We start from the raw sequence: 24,055 nt of genomic DNA, 5'->3' as shown, positions 1-24,055 counted from the left end.
TTCTGACAGTAGCAGTGGTAGCACCCATTAAAATTGTTTCAATATAATCTGTGATTTTCAGTGGCAAAAACAAATCACTTGCTGAAAAAGCCTGCTAGCTCAGAATTTTTATTGAAGCTAGATTAGCCTCATAATAAAATTTATTATGAGGCTATTTATTTATTTATTTATTCATTTATATATTAACTGTTTTTCCTGATTTTTGATAAGAAACCATTTGATACTATATCCAGGAATGCTGAATTGCCATGTATTATTATTTAGTTAGAGAAACTCGCTTAGTGACATGCAATTTGGGAAACTAGAAAAGTTGGCATGTGCTTCTTATATGTAAAATAAAAGTATCTGATTATGTCAGGAGATTACACTTCATTAACAGTTTATAAATAATGGTGGTTAAATTGGTTTCCAGATGTATCGGAAATTGTCTAGGTTTTTTTCCCTATCTTAAATTATTACCTCTTTCCATTACAACATACATATTGTAATTGAAAAAAACCCCTAAAGAAGTGAAACAAGAGCTGTAAATTCACAAGACAACTGCCAATGCATGTTTTCAACTGTCTGGATAGGTCTTGAAGATAAAATGGAAGTTCTGAGTGGTTTCTTTCTGGGGTATTTCTTTAGGCCAGAAGGGCAAATCATGCTGGTTTAAAGAGAAGTGCTGTTTACTTTCTCTCTGGCTATCAGGAAGAACCTACATACTAAACATTGAATATGGTTTAATTGGAAATCAGTGTTTTTCAACATAATCCATTATACATTCAAGACAGGTTATCATTTAGAACGTTTCTCTGAATATTCCATCTAACCATTGGGAATAAAAATTAGGGGAAAATGTAAGAGTTACTTCCAATAGCTAGAAACTGAAATTAACTTCAGAATAGTTTTGCTTTGTGCTGTTTTAAACTATACCAGTTTTTCTTTGGAAGCAATAGATCTATACCAAATAGTTCCAACTTTTGTATCCACGGTTTTTGCTGCAATATAGGATTTAATAGAAATCTCTCCTCTGTATGAGTCATACAATTTCTCAAATATTTTAAGTAGTTTAATTCAAAAAGAAAATACAAAGATTTATTAAAATTGATTTTGTCAGTGGTGTACGAATCACAAAATGTTCATTACTCTGGTCAAACCATGTCATTATGATTCACAAGAACTACACAAGCATTTCATGAATCATACTTTCTTTAATTTAGATATATACATTGGTCCCCATGCTTTCCCTCTTTCTGGAAGTACCAAAAGTTCATGCTGTTGGACATTGGCAGCAAAACTGAATTCCTTGGATACTGAAGTGGCTAGGGTGTGCAAATCCACTGGCAAAACATTGCTGCAGGAATCAAGGATGTGATTTATGACATCATTATTCTCTGCCTTAGAAAGAGTACATGTAGAATAAACCAGATATCCTCCAGGACGTAATGCTTTAATTGCAGATCTGTTAAATAATAAAAGCAAAACAAAGCAAAAAAGAGTAAATATATTCTATTAAATTGGATTCATCAGCATACATATTTACACTTGGAGTCCTCAGCTGCCAGAAGAATGCACATGCTTATGTAGATTAAGTTTAGCATTTCAGTAATGGCATGTGGTTATTATTGCTCAGCCAATCCATACAATAGAATCCATTACTAAAATGTTGGAAGGATATACCACATTTTGCCCATAGGAGATAACTAGCTCATTCTGTCTCAAACTTTGACAAAATGTTAAACTAACATTTGGAGAAAAGAATAACTAAGAGAAAAGGGACAAAATGCATCGACCTAAGTCATTGGTTTACTGAACTAGCTATAAGGAACTGGATAGTCTACTAATCCTGGTTTACAAAAAATACCTGAGCCTCGCACCACACTAACTGAAAACTAAACGTACAATATCAGGCCCACCTATAAGTAACAGAAGTTTAAGAATATAGGATTCTTAAATTACAGAAATCAACTGGACATTTATTTCAGAGAAGTTATCAAATACACAGCAGTCACTGAGGTATCACCTTACCATATTATCTGGGTTCGTGTTACTTCTCAGTAAGTGGATAATGAGTTCTCTAAGATGTTGCTAATTATGGGCAGGCTGCATGCTTGGCCTTTTCCTTCTGGAAAGGGCCAAGATGGGGAATTGCTCCCTGGATTCAGGAAATTACAAATACCTTGTTATGGGAGGGACCACTATTAAAATAAGAAAGTTTCATATCCTTCTGAAGAGGCCTCCTTGGAGTCAGAGGTACTGAACAATGGCTTGGCCTCCATACTTTCCCCTAGTTGAAACAATAGATTGGAATCAATTAGAGTGCCCTGAATGGAGTAGGTATCTTAGACCTTGGTCAGGGTTCAAGCCCGGGGATAGGACAGCGATAACAAGATTTGGGGTTGGTGTGTGTGTGTGTGTGTGTGTGTGTGTGTGTGTGTGTGTGTGAGAGAGAGAGAGAGAGAGAGAGAGAGAGACAGACAGACAGACAGACAGACAGACAGACAGACAGACAGACAAAGACAGATTATTCAGTGGGTTAAATGGTAACTGTAATATATTGCAACCGCAAGTCACACTGGAGATGCTATCAAAGTATCATCCTGGTGTGTGAAAACTTTTAATGTCTGTATATGTAATACTATGTGGGAATATCCTTGAAAGACAGGAAGAGCAGCAGCTAGGGCAATGGTTAGATAAGAGACACCTCAACTCTCTGAAGGAACAGAGGTATGGAAAACATGTAAGAAGGGGCCCTTCCTAGCTCCTTAGAAAGTAAAGACAAGGGGAGATTGTATTTTCAGTCTTGCAAGACTTTAACTTTACAATAAAGGCAGTTAATATTCATGGAACTGGTTTGTCATCTGGATTATTCTGAAGGACAGAATGCCTTAATCATACCAAACTTGCTCTTGTTTCTAATACATAAAGCACTTTATATCTTGGCACCAAATTACCTCCAGGATTGAATCCTTTGAGTTGGCATGACCACTTTGTTTTACCAGGAGTAACAGGGTGAACAGTTTCATTTCTGGGACATCAGGGTCCAGATCTAAGAGTTTTTCTGTGATGGAACCGGTTCTCTGGAATAGTTTCCTATTGACTAGTTCTAACATTATCTGCCCTCCAGAATCAGTTAAAAATAACTTTTCTGGAGGTCAATTTTCAAAGGTTGATCAGAGGTATTGTGTTTTAATTACTATTTGTATTGTATTTCTTTATTGTTTATGATTACATTAGTTTTCCTATTTTTGAGCAGCAGAGTCTCTGGATAAAATTCTGAATAATAAATTACAGAATAAAATGGTGTTGCAAATTTTAATTAATTTTAACTGGTAAAAAGCTGTACTTTGAAGAGGAAGAAATATATAATTATCACTTCACATTTTTAGCAATTGTGAAACACTCAAAGACATTCACGGCTTTCCCCCAAACACTGTTTACTGCAAAATGCCGAAAAGCAAATAGTTTTGTGATTGGCTGCCTTATTGCATTTAGACAGTTTTAGCTTTGGGTCACCTGTTCACACTTAAGTGTAAAAGGGTGCGTATACATCAGAAAAGAGAAATGATACAGCAATCCATGTTACAAACTTCACTCTTTCAGCCCACTCCTTGAGAGAGTAATTACATGTTCTGCATTCTACTAGAATGGCCAAGATTAACTCTGTCATTAATTTATCTACTCTCCATATTAAAAAAGAAAAAAAATCAGGGCAGATAGTGAGAACAGTGAGTCATATTTCAATGCTGCCATCTTGTGTTCATTAGCAGAAACTATTTTCTGAGACTGCAGAGATGGATCTGATCAGCAGGGAAAAAAATCTGCTCCAAACCATTGAAACCACAAAAATAGAATTGGCATTCTTCCCTATATTCCTTCTTTATAAGAGGAATTCTTTTTTCCCCTTCCTACTTTTATTGATCAACGAGGCATCTTCACATCATAATAATTTGATTTCAATTTCTTCTGGCAACGGCCGGCTACTCTTTCCTTACAAATTCATTGGAAGATGCAAGATATCCAATGTTGTGGATATCTGTATCCACAACATACAATTTATCATGGGGCTGAGCAGTACTGAGACAATGCAAATAAAGCCCCAGAAAGCTTTGCCTATATCAGGAGTTCTCAAACTTGGCAACTTTAAGACTCGTGGACTTCAACTCCCAGAATTCTCCAGCCAGCAGAACTGGCTGGAGAATTCTGGGAGTTGAAGTATAAGTATAATCTTTATTGTCATTGTACTTAAATACAACGAAATTGGTTTTAACCTCACTGGTGCAAAATTATAACAGAAACGAAAAAAGAAAGAAAAAGAAAAAAACTAGTGTGTGCATGGAGTGATTGTGGTTTTATTTAAAAGTCTCACAGTCTTAAGTCCACAAGTCTTAAAGTTGCCAAGTTCGAAGACCTCTGCCCTATATCAAGTGTCCAGTATTTCTTTCTCTAATATCATAGGCATAGGTTTTCCCTCAGTTCCCATCAGTTCCTCCAGACTGATGGTAACTTCTCTTCAGCATTGAGTGTTCCTTCAATTATAGAGAGTCTTATACAAAGACTTTTGAAAATTTTTACAATTTATAGTCATAACCACATGTAGATGCAGCTGCTGGAAGATTTGCCAGACATTCCAAGAGTAATTTCTTAGAAGGCCTTGATAGATCCTTGCCATTTTTAAAACTGCTTTGCCTGGCATTCTAATAAAGAACCATCGACAAATGCTGTGCTGCAATCTCTATGGGCCCCGCTAAGCCAGGCTTCAAGGCAGTAGAATAGAATTCAGGTTAAAGTGCAATGGTAACTTATTAAAGGATAATGTTGCTTCTACACTGCATTATATACCTTTTGTTACACAATCGCTAGCAGAGGAATATTAGTTATTAGACAGCTAGAGCAAAATCTCTGGGCCTTGAATGCCAAAAATCAAGCAAATTAAAATAAAAGCTGTCTAAGTAAAATTGATTTAAAAACTATTTAAGTTTTTAAAAATTCAAATTGAAATTGTACAGCACAATTAGACATTATTAAATGGTAACTGAAAAAGGTGTGTTTTTCAGGTACCATTTAACCCAGTAACTGAGTAACAGCCCGGGTAAAAAAAGGCAGCTCTTGGACTTCACTGGGAAGTTCCACATTGATGGCCCCACTAAGAAGAAAACCTGGCCTTGGTTGTGAAAAGAGAAGCCCCCCCCCCCCCCAGCACTTCTGAAAACTATTCTTAAATTTGGAAGAGCAATGTAAAATTCAGTTTCAAAAAGGATGCAATTTTTCTCCAATGGAAATCTCTATTGGATCAGAAGGATCAATTTTTCAAAAAAATTGTTGATTGAGTTGAAAATGCTGTATTTGTTTTCAGGTGATTCATAGATTTTTATAGCAATGGGATCAACATTGTAACTGAAAGATCCTGAGAGCTAATATAAATGTCGTTGGTCAATTTTAGCTGTTTGCTTTGCTTTTTCTTATGTCATTATACCTTCAGTTTACCCAAAAGAGAAAAGTATGAGAGCTTTGTAGTATATTATATAACAATGAAATATATTGATAAGTGAAATGCCCAGCAAACATTGAATTCCAGAAACACATTCATTCTCTAACCTGAATCTACTTATTTGTTTCTATGTCTTCTGGCAGTACTCAGGACACAATTGGTTGAATAATTGAGAGTAAATAGTAAGAGCGCATCAACATGTGACAGGTAATGGCACAGAATGTGTTTGAAACAAAGAATGCAAAAAACACATCTTACTTGTATTTTAACATGGGTCCAAAAAAATCCATATCAAAATCCTAAAAAAAAATTTGTATTCTTTAATCTTAATATATCATAACATTTCCAACATTTTGTGATTTATCACATTGCGGGGCAGGTTAGGATAATTTTATCCGCTCTAAATCCTAAACTTAGCAAACTTAGCTCTCTAGCAAATTTTGTGTGCAATTTTAGCTAGGAAGCTAATGTTAGTATTTTTTCCCCCTGCATTTCAAGATTAAACTCTGAAATATGCTCTTGGTGAATTTCATTTGCATAATGGTAGTGTAGCAAAGCTTTCTGGTTGCACTCTTCTACTGCATCCTAGAGGAAAATTGTATGAAATTATACAGGAGAATGGAAAATGATTTTGTAATCAAGGGCTGACATGTGGATATTTTAAAGGGTTTTGGCCTTTGAAGTACACAGGTACAGTAAGTCACCAGAGGAAGAAAGTGAAAATTAGCCACTGCTGCATTGTCACTTAGCTAGGTACTATTTTATCAAGCCCCAATTTCTTTTTCTTCAAGAAAACAGGCTCCAATTTGATTAAATATGCTTAGGGGAATTGGGCAATTTCAGCTTGCTAGTATTTTTTTCTGCCAACAAGATTCTTGTTGTCAAAAATGTTCCATTTTAGAGACATAATTTAGAATGATTTATACAAATTTGCAAAAATTTCACTGAATGATGTATGTTTCCTACAGCCAGAAGTCCACAAATTGGATTCTATGTCAAATACTGGAAAAAGAAAACTGAAGGAGGTCAACGTTTTTAAATGTGATTGATTTCTCCAAAGGAAATGGGTGACATGATGCATTACTGCAATAAGACACTCATATTTTGGTTATAAATCACAGGCTTCCTTTTTTGGTAGGAAGTTACTCCCTCCTAAGACAAAGGAGTAGGAAAACACAAACCTCCCAACCTTTTTGTGATGCTGTTAGGACAGATTTCCATAAAAAGCTCTACTTCCTTGAGAATAAACTATTTTATTTCTCTCTCAATTATACTGACAATCAGTATGTATGAGCAATAGCTGGAGATAATGTACAATAAATTACTGAAGAAGAAAAAAAAGAGAAAAACCCTTGCTTATTAATCTCCTTGCTAGCAATATATATTAATATTTCACCTAGATTAGTAAAACACAATAAAATATAAATGTTTAAAAGATCTATTTTCAAATACCAATGTGTAGGCCATCTAACCATTGAAGCACAGTATCGTTTATATTTTTAAAAAATCAGATACTGGACTGGTATCCAGCTTACAGCCTGGTCACTATATGATCCATAATTTGACTTAGGACCTGCAGTCACAGAGGGGGAGGATATTATACCCATTTACACAGAGAGTTTTGGCAGATGCCATGTGAGATGTGAAATCTATAGCAAACTGAGTGTTGTTCTTTGAAAATTTTGAATATTCTTAACAGGTTTCAAAGGTATGGATACTATTTAGACCAAACTCACGGTCCATGGGCTGGATGAGTCACACACTGGCCATACCCACGCCCAGTTTAGCAAAGGGGGGAAAAGTCCCAATACGTCACGGGACGCCGCTGTGACTCCACAAGTTTGACCCCCTGATTTCGACTATATATTGCAGAATACAGAGATGGTTAGCAATGACCAAACAATGTTTTGCAAAATTTCAGTGCTAATTAAATAAGAATAGGCCTACTTTGTGAAATTAAGATGGATTTCTATGCAAACCTGCCTGAAAAGAAAGGCAGCTCTTAAACAATACCCATCGATCCTCTTTGCATAAAATAAATGATTCTGCCTGGCCTGCTGACTCCTCTATATACACCAATCACACACAAAATGGCCCTGTCTTCCAACTTCTTTTAATGAAAAGAAGGACTAGGGGAAACATGATAGCAGTATCGGATATTGGAACATGATTCCAATATCTCAGGGGCTGCCACAAAGAAGAGGGAGTCAAACTATTCTCCAAAGCACCTGAGGACAAGAAGCAATAGATGGAAATTAATCAAGGAGACAAGCAACTTAGAACTGAGGAGAAATTTCCTGACAGTTAGAACAATTAATCAGTGGAACAGCTTGCCTCCAGAAGTTGTGAATGCCCCAACACTGGAAGTCTTTAAGAAGAGGTTGGATAGCCATTTGTCTGAAATGGTATAAGGTTTCCTGCCTAGGCAGGGATTTGGACTAGAACACCTCCAAGGTCCCTTCCAACTCTGCTATTGTGTTGTATTGTAACTGCAATGTTGCCATTGCAGTATGGGCAGGTAAGGGTTTTTTTTAAGGGGGGGGGGAGAAGGAAGACTTTTATCTAAGAGCCATGGTGATGCAGTGGTTAGGGTACAGAATTGCATACTAATTCAGCTCAGTGCCAGGAATTTAATCCCCACCGGCTCAAGGTTGACTCATCCTTCATCCTTCCGAGATCAGTAAAATGAGGACCCAGATTGTTGAGGGCAATATGTTGACTCTGTAAATTGCTTAGAGAGGGCTGTAGAGCACTATAAAGCAGTATATAAGTCTGAGTGCTTTTGCTATCACCTTACTAATTTCTAAGTGTATCTCACTGCTGTTTCCCAACAAGTATTGCCATGAAGAAGTAGAAAAAAATGGCAACAGAGACAATAATTTTAGAAAGACCTTGTTTCTATGGATCTATCTCAGAAAAGGTAAGTAGTAGTTAACTTTTCAATATCAGTTCACATAAATGAATAGAGTAAGCTACTTTAATCTAAAACAACTCTATGCCTGCTTAAGCTAAATTTAACATCTAGCAGTCTAGGTCAATGTATCCTTTTTCTCACTTTTTGCATAGCTGATTCACTGCCTCTCTCTTCTCCGTCAAGCTTATTGTGTGAAGAGGACAATAGTGCTGGATCCAAAAAAAAGTGAATTTATTAAAAATTATGGTTGAAAATGTTCCAACGAATAAAAGAAATCAAGTCAAAGGAGTGGTACAAAATGTTGTGCATGTGTGTCTGTGTTTAGCCAAGGACTGGATTGACCCCTTGGATTACTTAATGAAGCAATCTACTCCAAAAAGTAATCAGAGCAGAAGAGTGGAAAAAAGTAACTTTAATTTTAATTCACTGGCTTTTATATGTGGTGCCTTCTAGTCAGTGTTGATTCTTTGCAACTGCCTGCACAAGCCCCTGCATTTATTTGTTTATTTATTTAGCAAAATTGGCTTATTGCAGTACCTTCTTTCTACGCCTGAGAAAGAGTGATGTCTCCCACCAGTTGGCTTTGTGCCTGAACTGGGACTAGAAGTCAATTCCCTGGTTTTGAGCCTGGTGCTTTAACCATTACACCAAACTGGCTACCTTAATTAATAATTATATATTTTAATTAACTAATATGCATCAAATAATTCAATAATATTAATCTTTATAATTTGGTGGATTCTTTGAAGAGATTAAGGAAACATCGTCCAAGGCTCCTGAGAAATTACACCTGCGGTCTATCATTTTCACTGCCCCAAGGTGTTCGTTCCTCTTGAATTGTCCTTGTTTTGAATTCTATTCTGATATGTATCTAAACTTTTTCCCAGTAAGGTGTTTAAAAATCTAAGAGTCATGTAACAACTGAGCAACCTTCAGGGATGCTATGACTTTCACATTGGTTTCAACTGGCTGTTCTTTAGAGACAAGGGATTAGTTTATATAAAATTAACATACATACTGGTGGGACTTTATAACATGGCTAATAATTTGAACCAAAGACAGAAAAATAATAATCTTTATTTGATAAATTAAGTTGTAATCAGGATTCAGACTGTTGTGTACTGAGCCGATCCACCAGTAGGTGGCGCGCGTAGACCTTCCTTTTATTGGTTCCCTGACTGTCGGCGTTTGTATAAATTGCTGTCACCTGGAGATCGTGTATCTCGGCTTAGTCAGTTACTATTGTTTTTAAATAAAGATTAACGTCTAGCAGCCGTCTGTTACTCCCTGCCTTGGAACACAAAACTGGCGACGAAGGTGAGCGAACCTGAACCTCACACTATAAGAACTATGGCTAATACAGCTTTCTTTGCTTCATTCCGCATTGAGGCTGAATCTTGGGAGGCGTTTATGGAACGGTTTGAATGTTTTCTTCAAGCCCATGACCTGCTGAATCTCTCGCTTGAACGTAAGAGGGGTATTTTTTTGAATTACTGTGGCCCAGAAATGTTTGCCACGGCAAGGGCACTATCTGCCCCCACCCCTGTTCATATCATGCCATGGGAGCTTCTCATGGCAAAACTTAAAACGCACTATGAGCCAGCGCCCTCACGTTTTGCCAGGCGCCAAGACTTTCGCCACTGCGTTCAACGAGATGGACAATCTATAAGTCAGTACATAGCCGCGCTTAGAGCTGCCGCTATTACTTGTGAATTCGCCGACCTAGACGAAGCGCTCCTCGAGCAATTCATCTATGGTTTAAAGGATGTTAATCTCCACCGGCGCATTCTCTCCCGCTCGGACCTCTCGTTGAAGAATGCTGTCGATGAGGCTCGCGCTTACGAAATGGCAGGTCAATCCACTCCTGACCAGAGGCGTTTTCCTCCAGCTATTTCTTCAGCCACCAACCAGCTTGTCGCCTCTAACTCTTTTCAAACTGACTTAGATTTGGCGATTGACCGCCTGCAATCTTTGAGCCATAAAGATACACGGAATTGCTTCAGCTGCGGCGGCCACCATTTGCGCTCAGCCTGCCGTTTCCGCACTGCTGTGTGCCGAAAGTGCGGTAAACGGGGCCATTTAGCAAATGTTTGCCGCTCTATTGTTCCTGGTTCCCGTCCTGCTATGGTGCCTTCTATCTACCGGCCAGCGCCGCCGCCTCTCCCTGCCAGGCGCCAAAAATTTCTCTCCCGAGGTGACATAGACGACTCTTGTCCGGAATGGGTCGTCGACGCTTTCTCCTCCCAGGGAGAACGTGGTAAGATCCATCTCTCGCTTCAGATCGAAGGCAGCCCGTGCTCCATGGAACTGGACACCGGATCTGCCCGTTCTATTATGTCCTGGAGCACCTTCTCTTCTCTTCTGCCTAACTTCCGAACACGTGACCTAACTCCTGCCTGCTGCCGTCTTCGAGACTACCAGGGCAACCCAATTCCGCTGCTGGGTTGCGCGACGCCTACTGTTACCTACGGTTCTTTCAATGGGCGTCTGCCATTATTAATTGTAAAAAAAACCCTAGCTTCTCTACTAGGGATGGACTGGTTCCGTGCTCTCGGTCTATTTGTTTCGGGGATCCACTCTACCCGGTGTTCTTCTTCCTTTGGGGATGACCTTTCTTCCCTTCTTTCTGAATTTTCTGATGTTTTCTCTTCTTCTCTGGGCTGCTATACGGGCTCTCCTATTTCCCTCAACCTTGATCCTACTGTTGCTCCTATCCGTCTCAAAGCCCGACGTCTGCCTTTTGCCTTAAGGGCAAAGGTAGACGCTGAAATTGATAAGCTTCTTGCCCAGGGGGTGCTTCAACCTGTGGACTTTTCTTCGTGGGAGACTCCTATAGTAGTCCCCTTGAAGTCCGATGGATCCGTAAGGATCTGCGCGGACTTTAAGTCAACTGTCAATAAGGCCCTTCAAGCCCATCCCTATCCTGTTCCAGTTGTGCAACACGTCCTGCACACACTCGGCCAGGGCAAGATTTTTGCTAAATTGGACCTTGCGCAAGCGTATCAGCAGCTCCCTGTTGATGACGCCACGGCGCTTGCGCAAACAATCGTGACCCACCGCGGCGCTTTTAAATGCAAAAGGCTCCAGTTTGGCATTAGTGTTGCTCCTGGCATATTTCAAAGTCTCATGGAGCGGTTGCTCCATGGGATTCCTGGCGTCACTCCCTACTTCGATGATGTCCTGATCGCTGCTCAGGATCGGTCAGAACTCGCCAAAGTTCTTCGCTCCGTCCTACAGCGTTTCCGTAAAGCTGGCCTCCGCCTTAAACCCTCCAAATGCCAGCTTGGTGTTCCCTCTGTTGAATTCTTAGGTTTCCTCATTGACCGGCATGGCGTCCATCCCTCCCCTTCCAAAATAGACGCCATTCTCTCCGCCCCCACTCCCTCCAACAAGGTTGAGTTGCAGGCCTTTCTTGGCCTCCTCAACTTCTATTCCTCTTTCATTCCTCATAAAGCTTCCCTCACAGAGCCTCTCCATAGGCTTTTAGATAGCTCTGCCGCCTGGACATGGACTAGCCGCGAAGCGCAGGCGCTCGCGGCTGTCAAGGAATCTCTCACGCGCCCACCTGTCCTGGCACAATACGATCAGTCCCTTCCTCTGCTCCTTGCTTGCGACACCTCCCCCTTCGGCGTCGGGGCTGTTCTGAGCCACGCTTACCCTGATGGCTCGGAAGCCCCTATTGCCTTTTACTCCCGCACTTTGTCCAAGCCTGAGCGAAATTACAGCCAGCTGGACAAAGAGGCGCTGGCCGCCGTTGCGGGGGTAAAACGTTTCCACCACTATCTCTACGGCCGTCCTTTCTCCCTCCTTACGGATCACAAGCCTCTTTTGGGCATCCTCGCAGGGGATCGCCCTACTCCTCCCATTCTCTCCCCTCGCATGTCGCGCTGGGCGGAATTTCTCTCTGCTTACAATTACTCCCTCATTCATAAGCCCGGCCGCCACATGGGCCACGCGGACGCTCTTAGCCGCTGCCCGCTTCCCGTGCTTCTTTCCGACCCAGCTCCCATCGAGTCCATCCACCTCCTGGACGAACTCCATCTGCCCATTACCGCCTCCAATATAGCCCTGTCCTCTCTCTCTGATCCCACCATTTCTGCTGTCCTTAACTATGTTCGCAGGGGATGGCCTCCCTCCTCTGTCGAACCCTGTTTTCTCCCTTTTTACCGGCGCCGCACAGAGCTCTCCGCGCTTCAGGGTTGCCTCCTATGGGGCCATCGCGTGGTCATTCCTGACCGTTTGTGCCAGTCTGTGCTTGCACGCCTTCATGAAGGGCACCCAGGCATAGTCCGGATGAAATCCCTGGTGGCCCTCCATGGATGCAGACATTACGGCTTGGGTGCAGCGCTGCACCCCATGCCAACAGGTCCGTCCCGCCCCTCCCTCCGTCCCTGCTCGTGAGTGGGAACATCCTAGGGCTCCGTGGAGTCGTCTCCATATAGATTTCATGGGCCCCCTCGCAGGCACTTCTTTTTTCCTTGTCATAGATGCCTGGTCTAAGTGGGTGGAACTTTTTCCTATGCCCTCCACCACCTCCGCGGCCACTATCCGCATCCTTAATTCACTGTTCAACACCCATGGGTTGCCGGACATCATTGTCTCGGACAATGGCCCCCAGTTCACTTCCCAGGAATTCCAACAATTCCTTGCAGTTTTGGGTATTCGCCATGCCCCAGTCGCTCCCTTTCACCCTGCAGGGAATGGCCTGGCTGAACGTGCTGTGCGTTCCGCCAAGGAATCACTTGCCCGCATGGTTAATCTTCCTTTATCCTCCCGGATTACTACCTATTTGCGTTCCCAGCATTCTACCCCGTGCCCCCTCACAGGCAAAAGTCCTGCTGAACTCCTCTTGGGCAGGAAAATCCGGACCACCCTGGACCGTTTACACCCTCTGTATTCCTCTTCCCCTCTTCCTACCTCTCCCCCTCCTAGGGCTTTTCGGGTGGGTGAGAGGGTTTTTGCACGGAACTTCGCCGGTGATCCGAAGTGGGTACCCGGAAGTATTGCGGACATAACGGGGCCCTGCTCTTACAGGGTCCTACTTGGCGACGGACGAATGTGGCGGCGCCACATAGATCAGCTGCGGTGGCGAACTGACGATGGGTCTCCGGATAGACCATCAACTCCGAGTAGACTAGGCCCTAGCGACGTCGCCTGCCGGCCCAATGACAACAACGCAGCTAGCTCTGAACCCGTGTCTCCCACCACGTTTAGATCTGCAGACTTATCTTGTAACTTTGGTGCACCTCCCGGGGCGGGGCCTCTGGAACCACTCCGCCTGCCTTCTGGACCGAGCCATCCTCCTACGTCAACCACAGACACTCCTCCCCCGCGAAGATCGCTGCGCGTGCGCCAGCGTCCCGGGTATTTACGGGACTATGTCTGCGCGAACCAGGGGAAAGGGGTGTTGTGTACTGAGCCGATCCACCAGTAGGTGGCGCACGTAGACCTTCCTTTTATTGGTTCCCTGACTGTCGGCATTTGTATAAATTGCTGTCACCTGGAGATCGTGTATCTCGGCTTAGTCAGTTACTGTTGTTTTTAAATAAAGATTAACGTCTAGCAGCCGTCTGTTACTCCCTGCCTTGGAACACAAAACAGACGATAGCTAAAAAGAACTCTGGTTGGCTTAAATAGAAATGGAAAGTGAAATCTTGAATCTTATACTTAAGATAGGGATAAAGAATTTTCCAATTAGGATGAGGAAGAGAATAGAAACTAAGTCAAACAACTGACTCTTTATATATAATGTTTATAAATAATAATTAGCTTTATACATACTATACATTTTAAAATATGTCTCCAAGAGACTTCCCATTACATAACACTATGAGGAAAAAGAAAATTCTGATAATAATGTGCATTCTCCATGTATCTCTGTGTGTGTGTGCTTCTTTGCTAGAGAATGTAATTTGTTATGATTCATTTTGATTTGCTTATGAATTGTATCCCCTCAATAAACTAGACCTCTAAGTGAAGTAAAACACCCACATTAAATCACCAATTTGGCCTGAGGTAGAAATATATAACTGGGCTTTATCTTATATTTATAACTTCTCAACTTGAATTGGCAGATGGCCTCTCTCAGCAGCTTTGTCTTAAACAGAACCAGAGAGAAAACTGAGTCCTGAGACAACCTCTTTCCTTTTGTTAAACTGACTGAATAGACTTGCACAGGTAGGAATGTGCCTCGCATTTCTAATCCTTGCAGGCCATTCAGAAAAAAAAATATTGTGGTTGACAATATTGAAGGCTGAGGAGATTAAGACAAGGAAGGTTGTGCTGTCACTATTTAAGTTCCATCACAGAATATCCATGAGTGGCCAGCACTGCTTCCATCTCATGCCAATGTCTAAATACACATTGTCTACCGGATGGTACTAGACTTTTAATTCCCTGACAGTATTGCTCACTAGTGAGAATTGCAATACAATACACAGAAAAAGAAGTAGGTTAGGGACAAAGGCTGGCATAGATCCTTCTTACAGGTACTCAACTTACGACAGCAACTGGGACTAGAATTTATCTTGTTAAACAATGCAGTCATAAAGTGCAACTGTATTGCTTAGCGACCATAATCCTTGAAATCCCAGTTGTCACAAGATCCCACAATCACATGACTGTGAAGCAAGGCAACGTCCTGCTGACTTCCCACAAAAAAAAAAAATCAGTGTGGAAGTCAGCAGGAAGTTGCAAGTCTCAGGGATACAGGCATGTAAGGGGCTGCTGTCAAATGGGAACCTAGGCGAAGGGGTATGCAAGAAGAAGGTCAGAGAAGGTAGTGCGAAGGTGGCCAATGGTGATCATGTGACATTAGACAACCAGTCATAAGTCTGAGCAGCTAGACCAGTATCCAGGCTGTGATCACGTGACCATAGGAGTCCTGGGACGACTGGAACTCCAAGGACTGGTTGTAACCACATTGGTTCAGTGTTGAGTAACTTGTAATGATCACAGTTCACAGATCATAGGTCAAGAATTATCTGTATTGCTTTCTTCACTTGAATTTGTACATTAAAGGACACTTGGTGCTCACAACTTTTATTTATTTACTTCAATTTAAGAATTGCAATTTTTTTTTTGCTTAAAAAGATTACCAGGCATTGATCTATTGCCGTTGTTCAAGTACATTAAAACTCAGATATGGATGCCTGATGTTCTCCCTTCCTCCACACTTTGGGAATGTCCTAGTTACAAATGCGAAAGAACTCAGCAGGAAAACCTGAATTGTGCTCTCTATATACTATGGTAATTACCAGGAGAAAGCAGTGTAGCTCTATGCCTTTTGGAGCAATGACTGTCTCAGTGTGACTACATATGGAGAGGGTAATACATAGGTCAAGGAGACGTAGAGTTTCAGAATATGATTTAGCACGTCCTTCATTCTGGGAATAAGCAGTCCCTTTTCCTTTTCAATTTTTACCTGAGCAGTTGTATCTGTACAGCAGACAATAGCTTCCTTTGTGCTAAACGCAGAGTAGCCTGATGGGTATCAGAAGAGAACAACCAACTTCTATCATTTGAGCAAGGAGCATCCACTAGGATCTGAATAATTAACGACAAAAAAAAATAAAAAAAAATAGCTTTAGTAGAATCACAAAACAGAATCTCAGAGTTAAAGTGTAATAGTTAGTTTAACCAAACTAAGACATTTCTTACAAATGGCTAAACATCATTTGAATAAGTCTGAGTAATTGGTCCTATTGTGTTCTTGTTGTCAGAAAGCTTTTAACATCCAGTAGGATATTGTCTTCTTGGAACTTAAAACCATTAAGACCTGCAGCCTGGAATAATAAACAGATCTTAAACTTCATCTTTGACCTAAGAGTAATTCAAAAATATATAAATGCTATAAAATTCCTCCATTATTTTTTCCTTAATTTTCTCTTATGAAGGCTAATTTTTTCCAAAGGTAGCAAAAGGTTATGAAAAATATTATATCTGATATAACATGCTTTCTAACAATGACACCAGGTTTAACACTGGTTTAAACATTAAAAAAACAACCTTTTGTATTTCATGCCATATGTATAGTCTGTATAAAAGCAAGATGGCATTAATCTCTTCTTGAGCAAATATTTATGAAAGTATAAAATAGTCACAGGACAACATACATATATAACTTGTAATTACACACACCATTTTCCTTATCAAATACAACCAACCTGGTATATGATATATTCATTATCAGACCTGGAACCTTTGATATACAATCTAACACTTTCTAGGAGTCTGAAATTACTTTTCCTAATACATTTTATTGAAATGAGCTGTAGTTTTTAATAAATTTTGTTAGCTGGAACAGATTCTACCAACTTTACGTCTTCTGATATTTGGTCTCAATAGATTCTCTTCCTACAATGGCTACTATTCAATACTAATAATTTGAATTCTTAGTCAACCACGCAGCATGATCTGTACCAAAAGTACACTACATCTGTAACATCACAAGCCTCCTTATGCATTTTGTCAGTAAATACATAAACAACTAATGAGAATCATACAGGCACATTCTTAACCCAAGATCAAACCATTTGCTAAGGATTTCATTTATTCTCAGACATGTTTTTTATTCCAGCATACATTAATAATTAGCAATGAAATGTTCACACAAAACACTTCACAGTTCAACCTGACAGCATTTTTTATTTTATATTTCATTTTATTGAGAAGTGTTATGTGGTTATCAGGGGTAGGTTTCTGCCCATGTTACTGCCGGTTCGGTGCGAGATTTTGTTCTGTGCATGTGCGCAGTTGCCTGTAAATAGGTCTGGGCATGCATAGAACATTAAAAGTGTCGAAAAAACATGCTGCGGTGAACAGGGAAGTGGTTTGGGGGCATGGCGAGCCTGCTGTCCCTACCAGTTCGGTGACCCAGTCGCAATTTCTACTACCGGTTTACCCGAACTGTTGCGAACCAGTAGCAACCCATCTCTGGTGGCTACTCAGCTTTTGCACCATAACCTTGGATAGCTCTCAGAACATTAAAAATCCAAATTTTGTAAGTTTATAAGAAAACCTCCTGGCATGCCCAAGAAAAATCTCCTACATTTGTCAACATTTAAGTTTTTCTAGGTACCATTCCCACTCAATCCCAATGCTTGCAGGGAAAAGGTTGCTCTTGGTTTCCAGCAGTCTAGGAGGGTAGCAGCCTGCCAGATCTCAGATGGAAGGGTGTTCCACAACCAAGGGCATTAATTTTTAGACCATTCATTTCAATTCTACATTCAATACATCACTGTCATTCCCCAATACATCTCTAAAACACTCTTTCAGCATTTCTACACATTGACTTCCTCCCAAATGATTTCATCACTTTTACTTTTAATTTAGTTCTCTCTGTTGAAGGTTCCTCGTTCAGACCTTTTTATCCACTTCCAATTTTATTTCCACTGTAATCACTCTGCATTTCTCTCCTTTAACCTTTCCTTGCTTGTTCTTACTTCTTTTCAGCTGTTTTTCTCTAAACAGACTTTATTTTTCAAATTTATGAAGCCACCCATCTCATAAACAAATGACTTTGGGCAGCATACATTTAAAAAAAACATATTTACAAATAACAATCATTATTAAAAACATTAAGAACTATAAAGCGAGCTAAATAGGCGAAGGTATGCTAATAAAGAGCTACTTCACTAATTCACCAATTCCCTCGAGTCCCTAGACTTGATGCATAACCATATATTATACACTTTTTACATAATTTTTTTTTCATTAATCATTCTCTTATATGCAATTTTCTCATAGATTTGTCATTTATTTCACTATGCTATTAAGGATGTTTCTCATGCATGCATTCATAATGTCTTCACACTTATCACTGGCATTCCGTAACAATTTCCACTTATTCTGTGGGGATACTAATCTATCTTTTAACATAGTTTCATACTTTCCCTTCTGGCAATTATTTAACTTTAATACTAGTTTCTTTCACTTATTTCTACATTTAAGTTTTTTAAAGTTAACTGCAGTATTCCCTGCTAATGGAAGAAATATGCCTGACAATATGGGTTACATTTCATTATATTACAAAGGCAAATTTTATCCCAAGCAAGATCACACAATTCTAGGTCAGTTATTTACTCACAACCCACCATCTAGGAAGCATATGCAGTGTATTCTGCACACCTGAACTATCAGGATACTGTATGGATGTAGTTATGTCTCCCCCTCCAGGCACAAATATATGTACATAGATTCATGGACACACATAGAATACTCTTCGGCTATTCTTAAATTTTTTTTTATAATTACATGTTTAATTGCTAGTCTTACATTAGGCAGGAATATGGACAATGCGACCTCCAAGCCACTAAATCCTCCAAGTACCAGCCTTGAATAATTCTGTTATATTATCTGCAACTGCAAAAAGCCAATGCATTCCTAAGCAGCATCAACAGAATGAAAGTATCAAGATCATGTGTAGTGATAGTACCATTTTATACTGAACTTGTAAGATCATACTTGGAATACTGTGTCTTGTTCTTGTCACCACAATATAAAAAAAGATGTTGAGACTCTAGAAAGAGTGCAAAAAAGATGATAGGGGGTATGGAGGCTAAACCCTATACTGAATGGTTGAAGGAATTAGGAATGTCTAGTCTAACGACTTCTTCAAAGCACTTGATGGCAGGACAAGAAGCAATGGGTAGATTATTAAAGATATCCAACCTAAAATTAAGGGGAAAAAATCCTGAGCCCGAGAACAATTAAATAGTGGAATGACTTGCCTCCGATGTTGGGCTGCTCCATCTGTGAAGGTTTTCAAGAGACTGGACAACCATTTGTCCGAAATAATCAAGAAGGGGGTTGGACTAGAAGACAGCCGAGGTCCTTTCCACCCCTGTTATTCTATGTTGTTATTATTCTTGGAGAGTAAAACCAAAAGAAACCAATGCTACATTTCTGAACAAAAAATAAAAATGGATTTTTCTATATTCTGTACAAAGAACGATCACTATAATATATTTTAATTAGATATGTTAACAAGATATAAGAGAAAAACTTAGTCTCCATAAAATTATTAGCCAATATAGACATACCTTATCAAACTTTTCAGGCTGAAGATTTCCAATTTCTCTTCCATCATTCGGAGAAACAGTAATTAGACTCATCAAAGATTCTGGAATGAAGGATTCTAGTGTCTGCTTCAACCAATGGAATCTCAAGTTATCATATTCATTTGACTGTAAAAGCCCTGTGCAAGAAAGTTAAGATAAAAAATAAATACATAGCCAAGCCACAATTTTCTCAAGTCACTTAAACTATATTTGAAATATAAATTAATTCCTGGTTTCAGCCTAAAATCAAGAAAAAAAGAATGTCATGAGAGCATTCTTTAATGCCTTTGAATAAACTGTTAAATGTGTTTTGGGGAACAAGCTTGCCAACAATGTATTACTGAGTTCACTAATGGAGTGGTTTACCTGGGATAGCACGGTGGCTTAGCAGTTAACACGCTGGGCTTGTTGGCTGAAAAACCAACAGTCAAAGTTCAAGACCCAAGCGTTGTGTGACAGGGTAAGCTCATGTCTTCGTCTACTTTAACAGTTCTAAAGCATGTAGATAAAAATATACCACTTTGATGGGGAGGAAACAGTGCTCTGTGACATCATGCTGGCCACATGAAGTTGGAAATGTCTTTGAACACTGCTGGCTCAAAACCACTAGAAACAGAGATAAGTGCTGCCCCCTATAAATGGTTACGACTAGCAGAATAAAATCCACATGGACTCCTTTCTTTCCTTCTTACCTGGACAAGCATACTGCAATGTGGCTACTGATTTACCCCCTGGGGCAGCACACATATCCAATACTTTTTCTCCATCTTTTACTTCCAGAGCCAATACTGCCAGCAGAGAGGCAGCATTTAGCAAGTAATACTGCTTTAATTGTCCATTTCTGTGTTTCTGAGCAGGGAATTTTCCGGGAGCATCACCGATGTAACATTTCAATGATTGTGGAAAAGAGGATGAAGGGCTTGTGAAAAGGAGACGGTAGTTCTTTAAACTCAAATAAGACTCCATTTCAGAAGAGCAACTGAATTTATTAAGGAGGACTGCATATTGCCAGTATTGCGGTGTTGTAAGAATTTCCCTGCAGATCAAAGAAAAAAATATCCAGGTATGCAGTGATATGTAAGAATTCAACAATTTATTAATATGAGTAGTTGTATCTGAAAGGTTAGAGAGGTTAAACTGATGCTCATTAATTTCTAGATTCAGTTACATATGAAGGCAATTAAAACAGGACAGCATATTGCACATCTTTTAATCTGAAATAAGCCACTCTGAATGTGTATGCACAAGTGAAAGGTGCAGGATTTGAGTTGCAAAATGTGGCCTTAAAGTCAGGAAAAATTCATGTCTTTTATCACTTGCTACCCAATTTATTTTCTTATCATTAAGACCTTATAAGAATGGCATTGTAGTGGTTAGGTGGTTGGTTTAAGGGTCAAATGATCAATATTCAACGCTCCTGGAATTTACTGTCTGTTTTTATATGACTTACTTAACTTGGTTATTGATTAATTCATGTTCTGTATTCAAATACTGAATAAATTAATTTAATGAGCTGGGATTGCAAATAAGAAAGCCAAAGTTAAAACGTCTTTATTTATATATCAAATTAATATTCCAGCTTTGTTCAGAATCTTAAGGCAGCACACATTTGATTATTAGGCAACTGCAACTACAAGGTCACCTGGTTAAATAAACAGTGTAAATTCAACCAATGGCTGAACTTGAATCAGTCATATGTAGCTAGACTTGGGTGAACAAAAATAAGGCAGGATACAAACGCTAACTATTGTACAACCTTTATGATGTCTTCCTAAAATCTTGGGTGCAGCCCACTGAGAAGAGGAAAATTACACAAAGAGACTGATCATACCTTGTATGTGTAATACCTCTAATTGTGGTTAAATCTGATTTTAATTGAATCACATTTATGTAACATTTGTGCAGGTTCTGCCTAACCTTCAGAAAGTAGCTCTTGGAATGCCATTTAAAAGCTAAATATGGATCTTGGTATGAAAAAGATATCTAATTATATCTAATTGATATAATAAGATAGAACACATCATATTGGGTTAGTGGAACGAAATACTATCACCAAGAGATTGTTTATCAAAATCATATAATTTTCAAGCTACTATTCTTTAATCACCATGCTGACTGGGGTTTTCTAGGATAAGAAGTCCATTTATGTTCAAGTTGTCAAGGTTGAGAAACACTGATTTATAATATACCTCTTTTCTTTTCTGTCACAATGTAAATATGTGACAGAGTAGTGTTGTGACTTATAGCATTGAAGCACAATTCAAACTAAGAAATATGTAAATAAACCCATGTAATTTTCTAAAATGAAACATGGGAAAAAGTGTTCTTCCTCTACCTAAGAAACTATAAAGCAGATACACAAATTGATGTATCTAATTCACAAGCAAAGGAAAAATATATGCAGATATTCAACTATATACGGTACAATTAAGAGGAAGCACTACCATTGGAATCAGAAGGTTTAGCTTGAGTTGAATCTGTGGAACCAATTCAGAAAACTATTAAGTCTGATTTTTAAAATATAGTTTTCTATGTCAAAGATATCTTATGATGGGAAAGTAAATTCCACAATTTCACTTCTCTTCAACACATACACAACCTTCAAACTCATAGGAGGAGCTTCCTTACTCTTTCCAAGAATTCTGAATATAATGCTCTCCAATATGGGGACTCTTGACATCTGTAATAAGCCAAAGGAAGTGAATCTGTGGTAGGCTGGGAAAGGACTGCAGAGAGACCAAATCTATGGCTCTCTTTTCTAATTGTATTACTTACACAGGTCTAGAATTAAAACCATCTGAAAAATAAAATACAGAAATACTGCTTTTGTAACATCTATTGTGGAAAGTAGGGCATTACACTTTTTAGCTATTCTGACCTTGTTTCGTTCAATTAGATTGTCTTTCCAGTTTTTCACACCAGGTAGAATTAGCTAGGAAATTGCTACACTTTTATCAAAAACCATCAAAAGCATTTATTTTGAAATTGACATCACCCAATTTTATCAAGCTGTAATGATCATCTTACAATAAGTCATTCATAACGTCTGCATACACCTCAAATGACTCCAGTATGGAATGCTAACAAGTGCCAATCTTGTGCCTTTCCTAAACCACCCCACCCCAGGGAATGATGGGAGCTATATTCCTAAATATTATATCAGGAAATAGTGAATTAAGAGCATGATCATTAAGAAGGAGGATTTTGCTATCTATATTTTATAGTGATTGATATATCACCAGTTCAGCTTTGATTGTATGGCTCCATTTTATAAGAAAAAGATAACCTAAAAAAGGTTTTTGCATTTTGAGGACAAGTACAATTTTAATTATTTGAAAAAGGATGGATTGGGGTCAGGAGGAAAGAAAAGGGGGAAAATAAAACAAAACAGAAATTAACCTTACTGAATTCCATGCTCCTCCCAACTCTTCAGAGTATTGTTTCTCGAAATGATTGAGAACCACCTGGCATATTTGCTTCTGAAGCTTTCTTTCTGATGTTGCCTCTTTCTGATGTGACATGTGAGAGAGAGAGAGAGAGAGAGAGAGAGAGAGGGAGGGAGGGAGGGAGGGAGGGAGGGAGGGAGAGAGAGAGAGAGAGAGAGAGAGAGAGAGAGAGAGAGAGAGAATAAATTCCCTGTATGCAAGTTACATGTTAACCAGCAAATATCCCTAAAACAGGCCGATTTCATTGACAGATTATTTGCAATAGGGATAATTCACATCGCTTACACCTTTCGAAGGTGTAGCGAGAAGGAAACGTCTAAAACTTAGACATTTGCGCTATTGTTTTTCGCAAGAAATTGTAGAAGCCCCTTCTAACCCAACGGGGGAGGTGGGAGTGGGAGAGAAAAACGCAACTTTCCATTAACACCGGAAATGTGGTCTAAATCTTTTCCTTGATTGATTGATTGATTGGCGAAGTAAAGCTAGCCAAGATCCCCATCTCTAAGCCGATGGGATATAATTTCACTTTACCCACTTAAAAATTGACTTTGGGCATTCTGGGAAAACCACGGAAACGCGGCGAAGCAAAAGTGCGGTGTTTCTCAACCGGTTCGCACTCACCTGGCTCCTCCTCGCCGAGGAATAACTCTCCTTTCTGTGTCGCCGAGCAACCGAATTCGCCCGTAGGACTCCCCGCGCGAACATGGTCAACGCTGGAAGCGGCGCGCATGTTATCCTTTCTCCTCCTCCCCCTGATCAGGCCGACGGAAGCGTCTCAGAAAATCGAGTCACTGACGGAGAGGGGACGATGGGAGGGTAATAGCGCCTCCTGCCGGAGAGGAGCTGACGGCTCGTTGTGCAGCAGCATCAGACTAGGCTGGAGAGAATGTGGGGCTGAAATCTTCATTTTTTAAAACTTGTGGGTCGGGAGCACGGCATGTAAATGAAAAGCCAGCTTCTAAAAACAGGATCTACTTGAGCCTGATCTTTGCTTGCCATAATTGATACTTTATTGAAAAACCAAGGGCCCCTTAATTTCTACTAAGAGGACAGTCCATCTAGTTTTTCTTACTAACACTAGAAAAGTAGTTCATTTATCTTCTACTTTCTGTTTTCAAGTTGAGGGCAAATTGCATAGTACTCCCGTTTTCTCTCAAAAAAA

The 24,055-nt window shown here is 39.7% G+C and overlaps 1 protein-coding gene across 2 annotated transcripts; it reads right to left on the bottom strand.

Moving 5' to 3' along the window:
* Positions 1-756: 756 nt before the first annotated feature.
* NSUN3 (NOP2/Sun RNA methyltransferase 3) lies at positions 757-23,664 on the bottom strand. Of its 2 annotated transcripts, XR_014175376.1 has the most exons (7): positions 23,515-23,664; positions 22,847-22,956; positions 20,140-20,483; positions 19,430-19,584; positions 15,811-15,932; positions 2,011-2,137; positions 1,313-1,444 (listed from the first exon to the last, which is right to left on the bottom strand). XR_014175376.1 is itself a non-coding variant. In XM_081952927.1 (6 exons), the coding sequence occupies exons 1-6, from the start codon at positions 23,596-23,598 to the stop codon at positions 1,183-1,185; spliced, it is 1,077 nt and encodes a 358-aa protein (XP_081809053.1). In that variant the 5' UTR covers positions 23,599-23,663; the 3' UTR covers positions 757-1,182. The 2 variants fall into 2 exon arrangements, 1 of the variants encoding a protein (XP_081809053.1); XM_081952927.1 differs by lacking the exon at positions 2,011-2,137 and having other exon boundaries at positions 757-1,444; positions 23,515-23,663.
* Positions 23,665-24,055: the final 391 nt, after the last annotated feature.

This window comes from Natrix helvetica (genome assembly GCF_964273705.1).
Source record: "Natrix helvetica genome assembly, chromosome: 4".
NCBI classification, from domain to species: Eukaryota; Metazoa; Chordata; class Lepidosauria; order Squamata; family Natricidae; genus Natrix; species Natrix helvetica.
Note: the sequence above shows the minus strand (reverse complement) of the source record. Positions and strands in the feature narration are given on the sequence as shown.

Bases quoted from the DNA above. Each gene is read 5' to 3' on its own strand.
- NSUN3 (XM_081952927.1), bottom strand. From the start codon at position 23,598: ATGTTCGCGCGGGGAGTCCTACGGGCGAATTCGGTTGCTCGGCGACAC. The intron at 19,585-20,139 runs GTAAGAAGGAAA...TTTCTTGCACAG, and splicing joins ATTGCAGTATGCTTGTCCAG to GGCTTTTACAGTCAAATGAA. The intron at 1,445-15,810 runs GTAAAAATTGAA...ATTATTTAACAG, and splicing joins GTACAGATACAACTGCTCAG to ATCTGCAATTAAAGCATTAC.